Here is an 18,905-nt window from a genome sequence, read left to right on the forward strand (position 1 = left end):
TTGTATGAGCCCCTAATAAATCGTTAAAAAAATGTAATAAAAAAAAAGATATAGTGTCTGGCATCTTAAAGGCTTGAAGGTAAACAAGCGTCCATCTAGCTCAGAAGCAACAAAGCCTACGTGGAAGAAGCACACCAGCCTGTACGATCACAAGGTGTCGAAGGGATCAGGTATCAGGCATCATCAGAACAAAAAATCGTAACATAGTGAATGAGGTGGGGGAGGGGTGCAGAATGGAGACCCAAATCCCATTTGTAGGCCATTGGACATCCCCTTACAGAAGGGTCTCAGGGAGGAGATAAGCCAGTCAGGGTGCGATGTAGCAATGATGAAAAATACAACTTTCCCCTAGTTCCTAAATGCTTCCTCCCCCCATCATGATCCCAATTCTACCTTGCAAGTCTGGTTAGACCAGAGGATATACCACTGGTACAGATAGGAACTGGAAACACAGGGAATCCAGGGCGGATGATCCCTTCAGGAAGAGTAGTGTGAGTGGTGATACTGGGAGGGTAGAGGGAGGGTGGGCTGGAAAGGGGGAACCGATTACAAGGATCTACATGTGACCTCCTCCCTGGGGGATGGACAACAGAAAAGTGGGTGAGGGGAGACGTCAGAAAGGGCAAGATATGACAAAATAATAATTTATAAATTATCAAGGATTCATGAGGGAGGGGGAACAGGGAGGGAGGGGAAAATGAGGACCTGATGCCAGGGGCTTAAGTGGAGAGCAAATGTTTTGAGCATGATGAGGGCAATGAATGCACAAGTGTGCTTTACACAATTGATTTATGTATGGATTGTGATAAGAGTTGTATGAGCCCCTAATAAAACGATTAATAAAAAAGAAAGGAAAATACTAGGTTTTTTCAGTCCTAGAGTTACAGTCGTAGAAGCCCACGGAGCAGGGCTACCCTGTCCCATAGAGTCTCTCTGAGTCGGAACCTACTCGATATCACTGAGTGAGTGAGTAGGGTTGTTTGAATTCACATAGTGGTAGATTGGAAGGTGCTTCAAAATTACATGGAAAAATAGAATTGCAAGATGATGAAAAGTTCGTGGGAAAAATGGAATTAAAAGATAATGGAACATTTCCATGATCTATTTTAGGGGTACCAATTTATTACTTTTAAAATGAAGCTCTCTCCCTGAGCCTTATTTGCGAGCCATTTGCAGTACTGTTTTACCAACCCACAACCTTACTTAACTCCAGCGTTGAGACACTGGAATGGTGCGGAGTTCTTGCTGTGTTTCTTTGAAGATGTGGATGCTGAGCCCCAGAGAAGCGGTAGGGTTTTCCCAAGGCCACATAGCCAGTGTGTGGATGAGCCAGGAAGAAAGCCTGGTCTCTCTCCCAGTTCTTCCCCAGCACATGGCAAAACAGCTAGCATTTGCATCAGCCCAATCACATTCATATGTTACATGAGGCCTTACTGCATGCAATGTGTGTTCTCACATTCCCTCCAATCCACCCAGTCGTCTCCATCCCTCAGAGTTAAAACACTCCTCCATGATGAACTGGAGAGAAAAAGAGGACTGTACCATTGGCTTGCTGCTGTTAGCTGCTGTCCACCGGGCCCCTGACGGACGGCATTACTGCACAAGGAAGCCAAGCTCTCCTGCCTTGCCGCATCACCCCCACGACTCGATGCCGACTGGCCTGCTGAGATCCATAGGGTTTTCACTGGCTGATTTCCAGAAGTCGACAGTCAGACCTTTCTTTCTGATCTGTGCGAGCCTGAAAGCTCCACTCTTCTGTCTCTTAGACACAGGAGCCTCGGCGGCACGAGAGCTCTCTAAAGTGTCAAAGAGCCGAGATGGCACTTTGAGAAGTAAGGTGCACTTGCCCAAGCCCACGCATTCTCAACCCTTATATGTATATGAACACTGGATAATGACGAAGGACGGTTGCAGAAGGATTGGTGCATTTGGTTTGATGATGGTGTTGGAGAACAATTTTGAAAGTACCATGGACTGCCTGGAGAATAAACAAACCTGTCCTGGAGGGTGACTAGACTTTGTCTCACCCACTTTGGACATGTTATCAGGAGGGATTTGGAAAACAGCATACTTGGTAGAGCAGAGGGTCGGTGAAAAAGAGGAAGACCTTCGAAGGGATGGATGGACACACTGGCTGCCATCCTCGGCTCAAACAGAACAACAGTTGTGGGGGCAGCACAGGGCCGGGCAGTGGTTCATTCTGTGGGACACAGGGTCGCTAGAAGTTGGAACTGATTTGACAGTACCTAACAACATAACAAATAAATATTGCAGGCATTGGTGGTTCAGTGGTAGAATTCTTGCATTGTGTGGAAAAGCACTTGGTTTGGTTTCTAGTCAATGCACCTCAAATACAGCCACCACTCATCTTCTATTACCTTCCCCCCTCATCATTTTATTTATTTTATTTTTTGACTCAGAGGGCTGCTTTATTGTCTCAAGAATGGGGCAGTGAGCGGGCACTGGGGGGGAGCGCCCTCCCCTCCCTCCAGCACACACACACGCACACACACACACACACACACACACACACACACACACACACACACTATCTTTCTGCGGGGCCATAAGGGTAACCCACAGGGGGGCAGGGGGTTTCTAAGGTGAGGGAACAACAGGGAAGTGACCACATGCTTTGCAGACACTACAGCGGCTGTAAACACAGGGCTAAGGGCCTCCTTGCTGTGGAGCAGGCTGGGCCCTCTCAGCATAGGGAGCAGGTGCCCACCCCAGGGGAGGCTGCTCCCCACAGGACTGAGTCACGGCACACACCGCGTGCGTGCAGCGGGGGGCCAGCTGGCTAGAAGATGGGGATGTAGTTGTCCATCTTGGCGCGATGGCGCTGCGCGATGCACTCAGCAATCCACAGGATGTCGCGGCATTCCTGCTCCTTGAGCTTCACGAAGGTGTAGAAGACGCCCAAGTGGAACTGGTTCACGAAGGCCAGCTTGTTCAGCTTCACCTCGTGCTCAAAGAAGCGGTCCTCCAGGGTCTTGTCTCCGGGGTTGCTGCCCGCCCCCTCGAAGAGCAGCTTGTACTCCGGGTAGTCGTCGGCCACGTTCTTCGCCTGCTCCTAGTCGTCAGCCCGAGCCACTCCGGGTAGAGGCGCCCACCGTGCGGGAAGAGCTTGGCGCGGCCCCCCTTGGACAGCTCGGTGCCAAAGGAGTTGATGGTGATGATGAAGGCGCGGCGGTCGGCTTCAAACTCCAGGATGGGACACAGGGCGTCGGCCGTGGTGCCGCCCAGCAGCGTGCAGAACCCGTAGAAGGACTCCAGATAGGAGTAGAGCGTATTCCGGATAATCTCGATGTTCATCGCATCCCGGTCCTGCTCTGAGATGCAGTCCTGGAAAAAAGCCGCCGCTAGGGGCGTGTCCACCAGGATGGCACTGGAGAGCTCGGCAGGGGTCTGCGCGATATTCACGGCCTCCATCTGCTCGAAGCTGCCCAGCGGGTGGCATTTGGGCACCAGCTCAGAGATGGAGCGCTGGTACAGCGTGCCCGTGATGAGCAGGATGACATTGTCGACCATGTAGCTGTAAGTAATGAAGTCCAGGAAGCTGGCAAGAGGCTCGTAGGCATGGTTCCTCAGGTGGCGGAACTCCACTACCATCTTCTCCTTGAGGCGGTCATCAATGACCGACACGGTGAGCGGGGAGGCCTCGTTGGCCAGGAAGTTGCCATGGTCTGTGCTCTGCAGGTGCAGCTTCAGGTCCTTGAGCGCCTCGCACTGCACCAGGTTGAGATAGTCCGCCTGGCTGAGCGCCCCCGCCTTCAGGCCGCGCACCAGCCCCTCCAAGTAGCCATTGCCCGTGTTAAAGTAAAGCTCCAGGAAGGACGACATGGCTGCAGAGGGGACAGCGGGACCGTACCAGCCCGGCCAGCCCGCACGCCATGCACTTCCACAATCAGCTCCCCCCTCATTATCTTTTAATTCCATCTTTTCCCATGAACTTTTTGAAGCCCCGTCATATTTATATGTGTCCTTCATGTCCCTCCTATCAAGGAGCTTACTGTCATGTTAGAAAGTTGGGGAGGAAAGTTCCCCTCCAACAGGAAATTAATGAAGAATGATTAGAATGCCTTCGTGGGATGTCCAGGGTATGTAGCCTTAATACTTTCGGGTTGCCACCTAGAATAGAAACATCTAAACAGTAATTCCAATAGGGTTACCTTTAATCCTTATTTATTGAAACAAATAAAATCGACAACACAGAAGTGTACAATACCTATCATGCAAGTCTTCTTTAGAATGTGAGCTCTTAGGAATATGCACTTTTAACAGTTTGGTATATAAATTTCAATACTTTCTATTATATTTACATTAAGTCAATGAACTTAAAATTCTTTCTATTTGTAAACTAGCTTAAAACTAAAATCTTATGTAGCTAGTTCCCCACATCTCTCATACATTCCCCACATTGTGGTCAGCATGCATTTTCAAAAATGTAAATCAAATTGTGTTATTTTACTGTGGATGCCTTTTTACGTAGTCTAGAAAAAGTTACTTTGCAACTTCTGATCAAGGCATGTATTGTTCTCTTGATCTGGTCGTGCCTATCTTTCTAATCCACATGACATCATCCCCATCTCCCTTTATCCTCCAACAACACACTCATATTTTGGTGGACTCTGCCATTTCTGCCTTTGTTGGTGTTGCTTTTTCTGCTTAGATTTTCTCTTCCTCGCCTCTTTCCGTTTTGCATGGTCAATGCCATCCATCCATCCATCCATCCATCCATCCATCCATCCATCCATCCAACGCAGGTCAAACATGATCTCTTCTGGGTGATTCTGCGGGCCGTCCCTAATTTTCTGTCTGTCATTTGGGTTATATGTCCCCATGTGCTTTCTTAGAGCCTCATCCTCTATTCCAACACTAAAGAGGTCATTTACCTGTCTTCCTCTCCAACTTGTCTGCAAGCGCCATATGGGATCTACTACAGTATTTGACATGATAGTGTAATGAAATTGCTTCAATCTGACTCTTCACTCCGCGTCTCTGTAGCTTCTAGCAAACAGTTGGGTGGGACAATGCAAACAGGGTGTATAAGGGGATTGGTCAGTTTTGCCATGCCTCTGGATATGAGAGCTATCTCAGAAGCAGGAAGAGAGAATCCCTCGGCCTATCAAGGAAGAAGAGTCACCAACAGAGCACATTTATGAGAGCTGTCTGAAGTGGTAGAGGCAGTAGAGGCCATGCCAAGTCAAAACCAGAAGAACCAGAGCAGAGGAGTCACGTCGTTGAGACCATAAGGCAATGAGGTAGAGGCCAAGGGACTACATGACTGAGAGGCAGAGAGATGTGCCTGCTGGCGGAGAAGAGGTGCTGCTGTGGACCAAATACTCTATCCTTAATGTTTTCTGATCCTGCTTGTGATAACCTACCGGTAGTCATTTCCAGGATAACCCCCCACAATCATGAATATTGTGAGTTTCATGTGATCCTTGCAATAGATTGTCAAACCCAGCAAAGAAGTAGTGTTGTGGGAGGGACAGCTGGTGTCAGAATAGAGTACAAGAACGATGGTGATGGAGGCATTATGGCCATTGGCTTCTCCTCCCCCATTGCTGCCAGAGAAGGTCAGATATGACCTCCATACTATTTTATCAGATACACAGCAGTTATTTCTAGGATTGTATGGTGAAAATGGTTTAATTGATTCCACCAAGAGTTTAGAAGATTGTTACTGTGACTCTTCCTGCAAAACTGGGTGAATATCACTTTGGTGAAACCTTTGGGATGGGGTTGAGAGAAAAGTACATAGCTCTTCTGATACTTGGTTCCCTCCAATTGCAACATTCATAGCAGAATTAATCGCAAACATTAGCCCAAATCGGTGGTGGGAAACAAAAATGAAAAGTTTATTCTCAGAGTGCACAGCCAATGTGAGAACAAAGAAAGATATTACTCTCCTCCAATCCCCTCAGAGTCCCTGGTAGTGTAGTGGTTACTCATGGGGCTGCACTCTGCATCGTCGGCAGTTTGAAACCACCTGAGGCTCTGCAGGAGGAAGACTGGGCTCTCTACTCCTGTAAACAGTTACAGTCTCCACAAGCTACAGGAACTTAGTTACAGTTTCCACAACCTACAGAAACTTGCTATAATTCTCTGGCAGTAGTTTGGTTTTGGTTAATCCCCTTAGTCTGCCCACTTCAAGGGGCTTTTCTCCCAATCAGAAGCATATATGCCTTTTGACTTGAGTGGTGCACAAATGTCTCTGCCCTGGTATCCCAGGGACACTATCTGAAAGTTAGGAAGTTTAAACTGGAGAAGGAAAAGCAATCTTTGAGATCCGGAGCTCGCTCTTGCTGGTACTCCCAGCAAGGCTTCCTTCGCGTTGCTATCTGGCCAGGCACTCATATCGAGGCGCCGCCATTCTCCCGATGAACCACTGCACAGAAGAGCAGCACTGGACAAGACCTCTGTGATCACAACAGAACAAATGACAACGAGAGCACTCCAATCATGACTGAACTCAGCTAAGACACCAGCACCCTTCCAAGACACGAAATATTAACCATATGCCTACACACACACCTAACAGAAGTGCAAATTCTATGCAGGTTTTCCACAGTCACGGTTTTGTAATAAACTCAACTGGTGAATTCCTGGGGGTCTGTTGCTGGAGGGCATGGACATAGAAAAGATAGAATTGATAGCTTCAAAATATAACACTGTAAACATAGACAAGAAAGGGGCTAACATCTGTAAAAATGTCCTGGGAGTAAGGTATCTGATCTCCCGTAACTCGGATAGAAGGAACGTCAAGATCCACAGCCTAAAGCTGATTTTAGTTAGTTGATTCTGACACCAACCATCTCTTCCACGGCACTCTCTACAGTTTCCTGCAGAGTTTGCTAAGTCATTGCAGTGCCATATAAAATCACAGGCCATACTCACAGCTGTGGGATTGATTAGAGAAGTAACAGGTTACAATTCAGGTTCAATAATGACTCGCTATACAGTTCTTCAGTCAGGATAGACTCTTCTCAGACATGCCCGCTGGCAGGTCTCTCTCTCTGGTCCTTAGCCTGGCTTCGGTACCACTTGGACACAAAGGGTCCCTGTGGGTTTCTGACATTGTAGCTCTTTACTGGAGTAGACACGAGTATAGCTAGAAGAAGGTCTTTACTGGACTAGACAAGAGCATAGCTAGAAGGTCTTCACTGGAGTAGACACGAGTATAGCTAGAAGAAGGTCATTACTGGAGTAGACACGAGTATAGCTAGAAGGTCATTACTGGAGTAGACACGAGCATAGCTAGAAGGTCTATACTGGAGTAGACACGAGCATAGCTAGAAGGTCTTTACTGGAGTAGACAAGAGTATAGCTAAAAGGTCTTTAGTGGAGTCGACATGATTATAGCTAGAAGAAGGTCTTTAGTGGAGTAGACATGATTATAGCTAGAAGAAGTTCACTTTACCGCATCCCAATACAAAACTGGGGCATAAACAAAAAGGTGAGTGTGTTGGGGGCCGGGACAGAAAAGATGTAAAAAAAAGTTTGACTTACAGTGCACTAAATAGAGTTGCTGTTCTGATGGTGAGATTTTAATTTCAAAACTGAGTGTCGACGATCCAAGCCAGCAGTATCCTTTTCCTGAAAAATCTCAACACCAAAAGCCTGAAAAATAATCCTGAAGTGCAGAAGTTTACTTTCTCCTGTTAGGGGTGGGGGACCCTAAAGGCCACACTCAAAGAGGCTTAGCTTAGGTGCAATGACAGCATTCTATCACCTTCCCCAGTAAGTGCACAGTAACAGGTTCGTCCTCCGCGGAGGCGGGGGGCGCTGCGCCGTGGTCTTTGGCGAGTCCCAGAGGAAGGACGTTCTAGCCGCCCGCCTCCTCAATGGTAAGACCCACGGCCTCCAGGCCTCTGGGCGCCGCTATGTTGGAAGGTGAAGGACGGCGTCATGGCGGTGAGCGTGGGAGCCGGGGCGCGAGCCAGGCCGCCTGTGGCCCGCAGATGCTGCAAGTGCGGCCCGGGGTTTACCTGGGTGGGGCCGCGGCCGTGGCGGAGCCGCAGCAGCTGAAGGAGGCCGGCATCACAGCGGTGCTGACCGTGGACTCGGAGGAACCCGCCTTCAAGACCGGGGCGGACGCGGCGGGGATGCGCTGCCTCTTCGTGGCGGCGCTGGACAAGCCCGAGACCGACCTGCTCAGCCACCTGGACCGCTGCGTGGCCTTCCTTGGCCAGGCCCGAGCGCAGGGTCGCTCGGTGTTGGTGCACTGGTGAGCGGCCGGGCGGGCGGCCGGGCGGGCGCGGGAGGGGTGGTGGTACAGTCGGCAAGGACTGGGGTCGTCACTGCGTACTGTCGGGCGCGCACACCGTCCTTCTCCCCATTGCTGCCGAGTTTGAATTCTCTGCTGCAGCCGCTCCGTCAGTCCAGCCAGTCGGCGTCCTTTTTATTGACTTAACACAGGGACTGCTCCGAGAACGTGCCCCAAGTCCATGGCTTGTAAGGAACACGGTCACGGTTCTTACCCCCAAACCGAGGTTGTCATTGTTCTGGAAGTCCGTGGTATATGTCTTGTTCTTCACCAACACGATAATTCAAAGACAGCTTCCCTATTCACTGTCCAGCTTTCGCCTGCATCTGAGGTGATTGAATGGCAGCCCTCCAGGTGACATCCCTGCTTTCTAACGCCTGGAAGAGCTCTTTTGTAGCACATTTGTCCGCCGCAATATGTTCTTTGAGTTTTGTTTTTTTGTGACTGCTACTAACATGGTATGTTACTCTGGGTATTTTAGAGAAACAAATTCCCAGAAACTCATGTATAAGAGAGTTTTAGATAAAGGGTTAGTGCAAATCAAGAAAACATACCAAACCCAGTGCTGCCCAAGCCCACAAGTGCAACATTAACCCATATGTCCGACACCAATCCACAAAGTCTTCCTCCAGCTCACAAAACACACACAATGATGCCGACTGCAGGCGGAAAGCCAAATCAGTGAGCGTGTAAGCATCTCAGCTCTGGCAGGGGTCTCCACACAGCTGCTCCAGCACCCAGGGCAGCATTGGGGTAGGTGCATGTGGCTTCTCCTTGGGGATGTCTTGCAGGAAGTGAGCCTTGCCAGCTGAAGCAGGGAACTAGCTAAGGCAGCTGCACCTTGGTCCAACCATCAGAAAGCAAGAGACCCGAGAACTAGAAAGGTGAGGTTCACGGAGCCATTTACCTCTCTGCCCCTCAGTGCCCCTCAGGTTGGCACAATAAACTTTATATTACATGGGTATTGATGTGGATCCGAGTAAAATGAGATCGTTAACAAGCCCTGTCAGTTCTCTGTGTTTCATGATGTTCTTCATTGGTCCAATTGTTAAGATTTTTCTTTCTTTCTGTTGAGGTGTAATTCATGCTGAAGGCTGTAGTCCTTGATCACCAGTAAGTGCTTCAAGTCCTCTTGGCTGTCAGCAAGCAAGGTTGTGTCATCTAATTTTGGATAAACTTAAACCAATCTCACTGCCACTGAGTCAGTGCCGACGCATAGTGACCCTATAGGACAGGGTGGAACTGCCCATGTGAGTTTCTGAGCCAGTAACTTTTTACCGGAGTAGAGAGTCCCGTTTTTCTCCAGAGGAATGGCTGGTGATTTTGATCGCTGTTGTCAAATTACACTTTGTTGAGGCCTTAATATTTGATACTGGCAGTGTATAAGCTCCTCATTCTCCTACAACCTTTCTAGTCAATGAATTATCACATCATTTGATCTTTGCTATTCCAATAGGTAAGAAGTACATTAATGGTAAAGGGGGTTTTAAGTAGTAGAATCAATTTATGGGAGAAGAGGTGAGTGACAGTATTGAAAAGCCCCGTGGAGTAGTTCTACTCTGCACACGGGATGATATGAGTTGTAATCAACTTATGGCATCCATTTTATTCCTGCCTTTATTTTTGTCTGTTCTGCTTACGTGTGCTCATGACATGGTTTCAGGCTCTCCCCACCCCCCCAACACACACACACTCACACACGTGTTGAACAGCAAGTGCATCCTAGGTAAGAGCTGCTGTTCTGGTGGCTTGTCTATTCCTTGGAAGTCAATTAGCATAATTTTTGCCACAGTCTTCATTACAAGACTTCCCCAAGTCTGGTCCACATTTAAAGGGAGAGAAATTAGACTCCATTTTTGAAGGAAGAAATGCCAAGGAATTCACATACTTTACCACCACCACCCTTCTAGGATCCAGAGCCCTCACTTCTTTTCATTAAGCAAGTAGGCTTGTTGAACAACGACAAAAATGTGAAGTTCTCATTTTGAATAGTGGCACTCTGTTTTCTATTTAAATAAGTGTCCTTCCTTAAAACGACGTTGCTACAATTTGTTTTTGTCATCTAGGTGTTCAATGGTGAGCAAGCTAACAAGGAGTGTTGCCATTTCCTAGATTGTTTTGTTTTATTTCTATTTGCTAGCCTATATTTTAAGCATGGAGAAGACAGTAAAAGATAGTCTCAATTTTGGTACATAAAACTTGATCTTTTGAGAATAGGGGACTCGTACAATTCTTATTACAATCATACATCCATTGTATCAAGCACATTTGTACATTTGTTGCCATCATCATTCTCAAAAATTTTGCTTTCTACTTGAGCCTTTAATATCAGCTCCTCATTTTCCCCCTCTCTCCCTACTCCCCATCCTCATTTTGCCATCTTAATGGTGCATACACCATCTTAATGCCATTTTGCCATCTTAATGCCATCTTAATGGTGAGACTTAGATGAGGCTCACTGCCTATTGGCAAGCCCTACTCTTAGCATAAAGAATTTTTATAAGGCTCAGATTTTTGTTTTTACTCTTTTGAGAATTTAGGAGGACATGATCATCGTAGTCCTTTATACTGTTCTTGGTGACATCAAGTCAGTTGTGAAGCATGGTGACCCTTTTTACAACAACAAAGCACTCTCCAGACCTGAGCCATCTTCACAATTATTATGCTTGAGCCCATTGTTATAGCCGCTGGATCATTCCTTTTCATCAAAGGGTTTCCTCTTTTATTACAGTGTGTTCCTACTTTCCCAAGTCCTTTTCCAGGGTCTAGTCTCTTCTGATAACATGTCCTAAGTCCACGAGACAGAGTTTCACCTTTCACACTAGTTGCATTCAGGCTGTAATTCTTCCAGGACACAATTGTTGGTTCTTATGGTAGCTCATGGTACTTTCAAGATTCTTAGCCAACACCATAATTCAAAGGCATCAATTCTTCACTTTTCCGTAGTCAGTGTCCAACATTCACATGCTTCTGAGGCGAATGAAAAGCCATGGCTTGAGTCCAGATCACCGTAGTCCTGAAAGTGACATCCGCGCTCTTCCACACTTTAACGACATCTTGTGCAGCAGATTTGCCTGCTGTAAAACAGCGTTTGATTTCATAGCTGCTACTTCCATGAGCATGGAATAGAAATCTTTCATATTGGTTTGCCTGTTCCCTTGAGGTTGCATACTCTGATAGGTTGTGTTACCAAATGCTCCCTGTGTGGTCAAACCCTTCTCATTGGTGAAAAGACTCCGTAAGAGCTGGGGGTTTGGGTGCTTTGCTCATTGTCTGTTCCCCATTTTTAAACTGGGCTTGGCATATAACCACAGCTCAATAAATACTTAGTCAATGAATGACTTACTCCTTCAAATGTAATATTGTTGCTGAAAGCACAGTGCCTACCTCATATTAGTTGCTGAAAGTAAGATAATTTGAATATGAGGAAGATAAATCACATCTGTGTATACCTTTTAAAATTCAACTTTTATTCTTTTGTACACTGGTAGCATTTCAGAGATGAAAAGGTTTATTTGCGTAGAAGCAGGAGCACACACGCGGTGGACCAGACTTGTCTGCTAGTCGGGGGCTGGGTTGTTTTTAATTGTTACTGTTTTATTTTAAAGGTCTCTTTTTCAGCCATTCAGGAATTAGTCGAAGTGTTGCTGTAGTGACTGCTTTTCTGATGAAGACTGACCAACTGACCTTTGAAAAGGCCTATGAAGACCTTCAGACTGTCAAACCAGAGGCTAAGTGAGTTCTTTGTTATGGTAATGATTCTGCTGCAGGGATTGGATTGTACTTAAAGAAAAGTGAGCTTATATTTGTTATTATAGGATGAATGAGGGGTTTGAGTGGCAACTGAAATTATACCAAGCGATGGGCTATGAAGTGGACCCCTCCAGCGCCATATATAAGCAGTACCGTTTACAGAAGGTCACGGAGAAGTATCCAGGTACTAACACTTGTTGATGTGTATTGTGTCCTTTCTGTGTGCCATGTACCCCGGCACATCAGAATTCATAGTCTTACTTAGCTTTTCCAACAAGTCCTTGGAAGCAATTATTGATGTTTTCCTTTTGAAACTGCAGCTTAGAAACTAATACCTGTTCAAGGTGACATGTTTTGAAAGTGGCAGTGCTGAGATTTAAGCTCAGCATTTTGTGCTCAGAACTATTCTCCTACTTCATCCTGATTGCTCAACACTGGAGATTTTGTCAGTGCTGATTTTTAATTTCTGAGATGTGTCATAACAGATTCCGAGTACCTTGTTTGACAGTAAAAACTCAAAATCCATTTGCTCAGTCTGTACTAGGTTAAACCTCCATTGAATTCCTTCTGATCTTTAACCAAGGTGGTACAGTCATGCCCTCAGGCAAAGTGCTGTAGATTCCAGGGAGGGTGATAGCTCTTAGGGACTTGCCTGAGTGTGTCCTTGATGGACCGATAGTACTGGGATCACACAGTCATGAGTCATGCCCTGACTGCCTTGATCTAAAGGCCCTGGTCCTATCATCACTCTTCTAGCTAACATAATGAATGTTCCTCAGTCATGGTCCTGGTCCCACTTCGATAGTCCTACCTGTAACTGATGTATTGACCTGTCACTAGTCGCAAATTTGTGACCATTTCCTTTGTTGCATACCATATTTAACTAGCTTCCTGTATAAGGAGCCCCTCTGGTATAGTGGTTACGTGTTGGACAGCTAATCTCAAGGTCAACAGTTCAAAACCATGAGTCATTCCTCAAGAGAAAGATGGGGCTTTCTACTCCTGTAAAGAATTATAGTCTCGGAAACCCAGAGGGGCAGTCCTACAGGATCTTATAGGATGACTGTAAATTGGCATCAACTTAATGATAGTGGCTTTTCCTGACTATAAAATCCTTGGGCGGCATGTTGGCCTCATGCTAATGGCGTCTCTCATCTAAATCATGCCTATTTGTCCCACTTAGGACTTAATAAACGTTCTCCTTAAACTACGTTTGAGATTGGTGTCTCTTTTGTATCCTAAAACAGAGGTTAGAGGTTAGGACTTAGTGCCTCAGTTTGGCATTATCTGGATTTTGTCTAAAAATGCAGACATTGATTTTGATAGATGGATATGTTTCCATTTTGTCATAGAATTGCAGAATTTACCTCAGGAACTCTTTGCTGTTGACCCAACCACCATTTCACAAGGATCGAAAGATGAGGTTCTCTACAAATGTAGAAAGTGCAGGTAATCTACTTCTATTTCAGAAAATCTTACTTTGTTGCAGCAACTGAAAAATAAAGTTTCAGATTCTTTAATCTCTCTTGGAAGAATTTGCTTAAATGGTTAAAATAGAGATTTCAAGTTCAAATCTGCTTCAAAAAAGTATAAATTTAAGTAAAAAAAGTAATCAAACTTGAAGGATTGTTGAGAATAAAAGTAATATAATCAACGTGTTATTTTGACTTCTAAGAAATACTACACGTTTCATTTACGTATTTATCCTTTGGGGAGTAATTAATATTCTGTGTTTGCTTGGGGATTGCAGGCGTTCCTTATTTAGAAGTTCTAGTATTCTGGATCATAATGAAGGAATTGGCCCCATAGCCTTTGCTCACAAGAGAACGACGCCATCTTTCATCCTTACGACAGGGAGTCAGGCGCAGTGTACATCTTACTTCATTGAACCCGTACAGTGGATGGAATCTACTTTGTTGGGAGTGATGGATGGGCAGGTAAGAATACATTTATTTTCCGTCCTTTTTATTTTATCAACTACGTTGTTCCTTCTTTCATTTTAAATCCATGTGTTTTAAGTATAAAACTAAAAATATGAAAGGCAGTAAAAAAATATCCTAGTAGGGTTCCAGTTTTTACATACATAGCTTTATTCCATGTTTAAACATGTCTGTGACCGGTGGATGGTTGCAGACGAGCTCTCTCCGTATTACACGTATCTTAGTTTCCGTAATCTCACACCAAACTCACTGCCATCAAGTCTGTGCCGACTCATAAAGGTGTCTTTAAGAAAAATATTCAAAATTATTCAGTTAAAACAGCTTTAAGCGGATCTGCTGGGTTAATTCAAATCAAGGCAGCGGCTAATTTAGATGGTTATGATGACTGTTTTTTTATTCCCAAGGGTTCATCTTGATAGATTTCTCAAAGGACACATGATGATCACAGGTATATATTTTATGAAGAATTTTTTTAATCAAAAAACCAGTTCCATGGCACCAGCAGTCTTTTAGATTCTTGCCTTCATCATTGGTGTGGAGTGACATCTCATTGTGGCTTTGACTTGCAGTTTATACTGATTAATGATGTTGAGATGTTTTCATATGCTTAATACTGTCTTTGGAGAAAGTGTCCAGATCCTTTGCTCATTCTTCAGTTGGATAATGTTTTTGGCTGAATATAAGTATATTTTAAAAAATCATTTTATCAAGGGCTTATACAACTCTTTATCACAATCCATACATACATCCATTGTGTGAAGCACATTTGTATATTTGTTGCCATCATCATTCTCAAAACATTTTCTTTCTGTTTGAACCCTTGATATCAGTTCATTTTCCCCCTTCCTTCCTCACAAGCCCTTGATCATTTATAAATTGTTAATTTTTCATGTCTTACACTGTTCGATGTCTCCCTTCACCCACTTTTCTGTTGTCCTTCCCCTAGGGAGATCATTATGTAGATCATTGTGATCAGTTCTCCCTTTGTCCCCCACCTTCCCCTCCTGATATTGCTACTCTCATGATTGGTCCTGAGGGGGTTATCTGTCCTGGATTTCCTGTGTTTCCAGTTCTTATCTGTACCAGTGTACATCTTCTGGTCTAGCGGGATTTGTAAGGTAGAACTGGGATTATGATAGTGGGGGTGGGGGGAACATTAAAGAACTGGAGGAAAGCTGTATGTTTCATAGTTGCTATACTGCACCCTGACTGGCTCGTGTCTTCCCTGAGACCCTTCTATAAGGAGATGTCCAGTTGTCTACAGATGGGCTTTGGGTCTCCAATTCATACTCCCCTTCATTCACAATGATGAGTTTTTGTTCTTTGATGCCTGATACCTGGTCCTATCGACACCTTGTGATCACACAGGCTGGTGTGCTTCTTCCATGTGGGCTTTGTTTCTTCTCAGCTAGATAGTCGCTTGTTTATCTTCAAGCCTTTAAGACCCCAGACACTATATCTTTTGATAGTCGGGCACCATCAGCTTTCTTCACCACATTTGCTTATGCACCTACTTTGTCTTCAGCGATAGTGTCGGGAAGGTGAGCATCATGGAATGCCAGTTTAATAGAACCAAGTGTTCTTGCATTGAGGGAGTACTTGAGGAGAGGCCCAATGTCCATCTGCTACCTTAATACTAAACCTATAAAATATATACACATAGATCTATTTCCCCATTGTCCTATATAAATATATTTACATATACATATGTACATGCTTATATTTAGACCTCTATAAGACTGTAAGTATATTTTATATATTCTGTATAGAGGTTTCAGTTCAGACAAATATTTTCCTCCATAATTTTTCTTTCATTCTTGCTTGGACCTGGATGGCAGTGTTGGCATCACGAGCTCTGCATTTTGATGATGTCCCTCCTGTTTCTCTTCTGTTGTTTGTGTTGTAGGCCTCCTGCCTATATTTAGCCTGGAAAACACACATGCTCATTATAAAAGCACTATTTTGTGATAGATCCAAGATCTCATAATTTGCATAAATACTTGAATTTTTCTATAGAATACCAAACCCAGTGCTGTTGAGTCCATTTTGGCTCATGGCTTTGGAAATCTTTACAGGTTCAGGAGCAGACAGCCTTATTTCTCTCCACAGGAGTGGCTGGTGGGTTTGAGCCACTGAAAAAACTAACTGTAAAAATCAATGCTATGAACTAGAGATAGGCTTATTAAGTCCCCTCGCCCCAGTTTTGTTGGCACATAATCCACATCATACAATTCAATCGTTCAGTCATATCAAGAAGAATTGTACAATCATTACCACAATCAATTTTAGAACATTTTCACCCATGACTAAATCACCTTTAAAATATGCTGAGTTACCATATTCCGTTCTAGTGCTCCCTCTTCCTCTTGCCTTCACCGTTTACTCCCTAAATCCCCTCACCCTTCCCACCTCTCCCCTCCCCACCCTACAACCCCTACACATCCTTCTATCAGTTATCATCTCTGTGCATTCACTCCTTCTGTGCTTCATAGACTGTTAAGCTCAACAGAACCAATACCGAACAAAAACGAAATGAAGTAAGGACAAACCAATTGCAATATAAAGATAACAATACCACACTGAGCAGGAATTGTTACGTTTTGGAAGATTAGTCTGTTTTGTTCGAGTATCCTTTTGCTGTTTTGTTTCTAAGTAGCTAGGAATCTAGATGAATTAACTTATGTGCTATCAGCATGAAATGCTGAACAAATCCTATCATGATTTCCTTTCATTTAGCCCTGACGATTTTAATTTGAATTCTTAAATTACAGACCTATTTAAAAAGCTATACGCACATACCATACCTTGAACTCTTCTTTAATTATCACTCAAGCTTTACTTTTTCCTTCAAACTAGAATTATTCTCTTGTTCCTCCCAGCTCTAAGTACAGTGTGCCTCTTACATGATTATTGTAGTTGACTCTGTTACAGGAAATTGAAGCTGCGTTTTGGGTCACTGATTGGATTGTAAAATCCTGGAAGATGTGAGCCGTATCCTACCTGTCTATATGTTAAATAGCGCCAAGTGTAATTATTTGTTTTATGTAACTGTGAATGAATGAAGTAACACATTTGCTCTATTCCAGCTTCTTTGCCCAAAATGCACTGCCAAGTTGGGTTCCTTCAACTGGTATGGTGAGCAGTGCTCTTGTGGTAGATGGATAACACCTGCTTTTCAAATACACAAGAACAGAGTGGATGAAATGAAAGTGCTGCCTGTTTTGGGATCACAAACAAGAAAACTATAAACTGACATTTAATAGCTTCAAAAGGAACTTGCTAATGATATGTGCTACCCTTGTATATGGTCATTCACGACCATGTACATTGTCATGTATATTGGCTTTGGTTATTGACATTTCATTCAAAATGTGAAAAGATAAAATCACTTGGAAACTACACTTTTGTTAATTTGTGATATAAGAATACTTTATGTAGAAATGAGAGTTTTTTAATCGTGTACATTTTATTTCATTTGATAATCAGAATCTTCCTTGCCCCTGTATATACTGTTTTCTCCTATATTTTAAAAAGTTCAGAGTTTTTGGAATGTTAGCTATGTGACCTTAAGGTCAAGATAGACAAAACTATGTATAAAAATTAGAAATGCTCATATCTAAGTAAAGATTCTTTTACCTCTAGAAATGTAAAGCAGATTTACCATATTTTTGAAATTTATTTTTCTCTTTCTTTTCTGCTTTCTTTTTAAAGGGACATTAGAAAATTTTAGAGTTGTCTGGATTTTTCTTGAAAACATTGAGAGGCACCAATAACAATGTGTTTTCTTGGTACTGTTTAGAATTTGAATCTAAGTTGTTTAGAAAATCATGTTTGTGATATCTCTTGAAGTATTCTACATAAACTATTAATGTGTGAGGTATGATTTTACAGATGATAAAGAAAACAATCTTAAAACACAAAAATGGGAGTAATTCTAAATATCTAAAGAAAACATACTTTATTTTTTAAAAAAATGCTGTGCTTATAATTTTTGAAATGCATGGGCATTTTGTGGGTTATTCTTGAGAAATTCTTGACTAGGTTCCAAGACTTTGACAACTTCCAAATAATAATCTTTTCTTCTCGGAATGCAAGTATTACTGTTAAAGACTGAGATGTTCTTGAGCTAGTTTTGTCAGCTCCTCCCAGAATAAATGCCACATATAAATCCTTTGCTTTTTTGGTGGTGTTTGTTTCTCATAATCTGCTGAGTCATTTGTTTTTCAAGTAAAGCAAAAGGATTAAAAAAAAAAATTTACAGTGGGCCAAGAATGAAAGGGCTATGATTTTAGACATAGATCTAATGGAAGTATGACTCGACTTCCAACAAGATAATGTACTAGGCAGATATGATATGTAGATACTCTACAACAAAGATATGAGTGAACAGGAAGATATGATTCTCCCTTGTTCCAGGTATCATCCTGGTAACCATAAGCATGAGCAGTCCCCATCCTCACCCACTCAGTTTCCAGTGACACTGTCCCCCCCCACCCCCCACCACCACAGTCATTGACTGAAGTTGGAGTTGAGCCCTCGTGGATCAGGCTCCTGGTACACCACTCTTGTGTCTGGAAGCACATGAATGCGGCCAAATCTAACCAACAAGGCATGCAGTGCCGGGTCCCTGGCCACTCTTGAGCGGGCATAATCAGCTGCCCCTGCCCCTAGAGGCCTTATGGGCCCCAAAGAGTTTATTCTAGGAACAAGCAGCTTGACCTCCGCCACCCTCTGAGCCTGCATAGAATATTTCTAGATTAGGTGTGTTAGGCTGGTTTCTCTCAAAAAAGGTGCGTGTGTGGAGAGAGAGAGAGCAAGACAGACAGAGAAGGGCAGGAGAAGAGGGAGATTGAAATTTATTAAGAAAATGGCTCACAGTTACAGAAATGGGTTAAGTCCAGTAGTCCTGTTCCAAGCTGAAGGCCTTTCCTGCCCTCTGT

General features: G+C 44.0%; 1 protein-coding gene and 1 pseudogene across 1 annotated transcript; one reads left to right on the forward strand and one right to left on the reverse strand.

Moving 5' to 3' along the window:
* Positions 1-2,824: 2,824 nt before the first annotated feature.
* LOC142462295 (V-type proton ATPase subunit d 1 pseudogene) lies at positions 2,825-8,142 on the reverse strand (annotated as a pseudogene).
* On the forward strand, positions 7,816-18,133 carry DUSP12 (dual specificity phosphatase 12). Its single transcript, XM_075564019.1, has 6 exons — positions 7,816-8,233; positions 11,894-12,007; positions 12,091-12,209; positions 13,378-13,474; positions 13,776-13,962; positions 17,052-18,133. The coding sequence occupies exons 1-6, from the start codon at positions 7,851-7,853 to the stop codon at positions 17,211-17,213; spliced, it is 1,062 nt and encodes a 353-aa protein (XP_075420134.1). The 5' UTR covers positions 7,816-7,850; the 3' UTR covers positions 17,214-18,133.
* The last annotated feature ends 772 nt before the right edge of the window (positions 18,134-18,905 follow it).

The sequence above is a fragment of the Tenrec ecaudatus genome, chromosome 1, assembly GCF_050624435.1.
Source record: "Tenrec ecaudatus isolate mTenEca1 chromosome 1, mTenEca1.hap1, whole genome shotgun sequence".
In the NCBI taxonomy this organism is placed as follows: Eukaryota; Metazoa; Chordata; class Mammalia; order Afrosoricida; family Tenrecidae; genus Tenrec; species Tenrec ecaudatus.

Bases quoted from the DNA above. Each gene is read 5' to 3' on its own strand.
- DUSP12 (XM_075564019.1), top strand. From the start codon at position 7,851: ATGGTAAGACCCACGGCCTCCAGGCCTCTGGGCGCCGCTATGTTGGAA. The intron at 8,234-11,893 runs GTGAGCGGCCGG...TCTCTTTTTCAG, and splicing joins CGCTCGGTGTTGGTGCACTG to CCATTCAGGAATTAGTCGAA. The intron at 12,008-12,090 runs GTGAGTTCTTTG...TTGTTATTATAG, and splicing joins ACTGTCAAACCAGAGGCTAA to GATGAATGAGGGGTTTGAGT.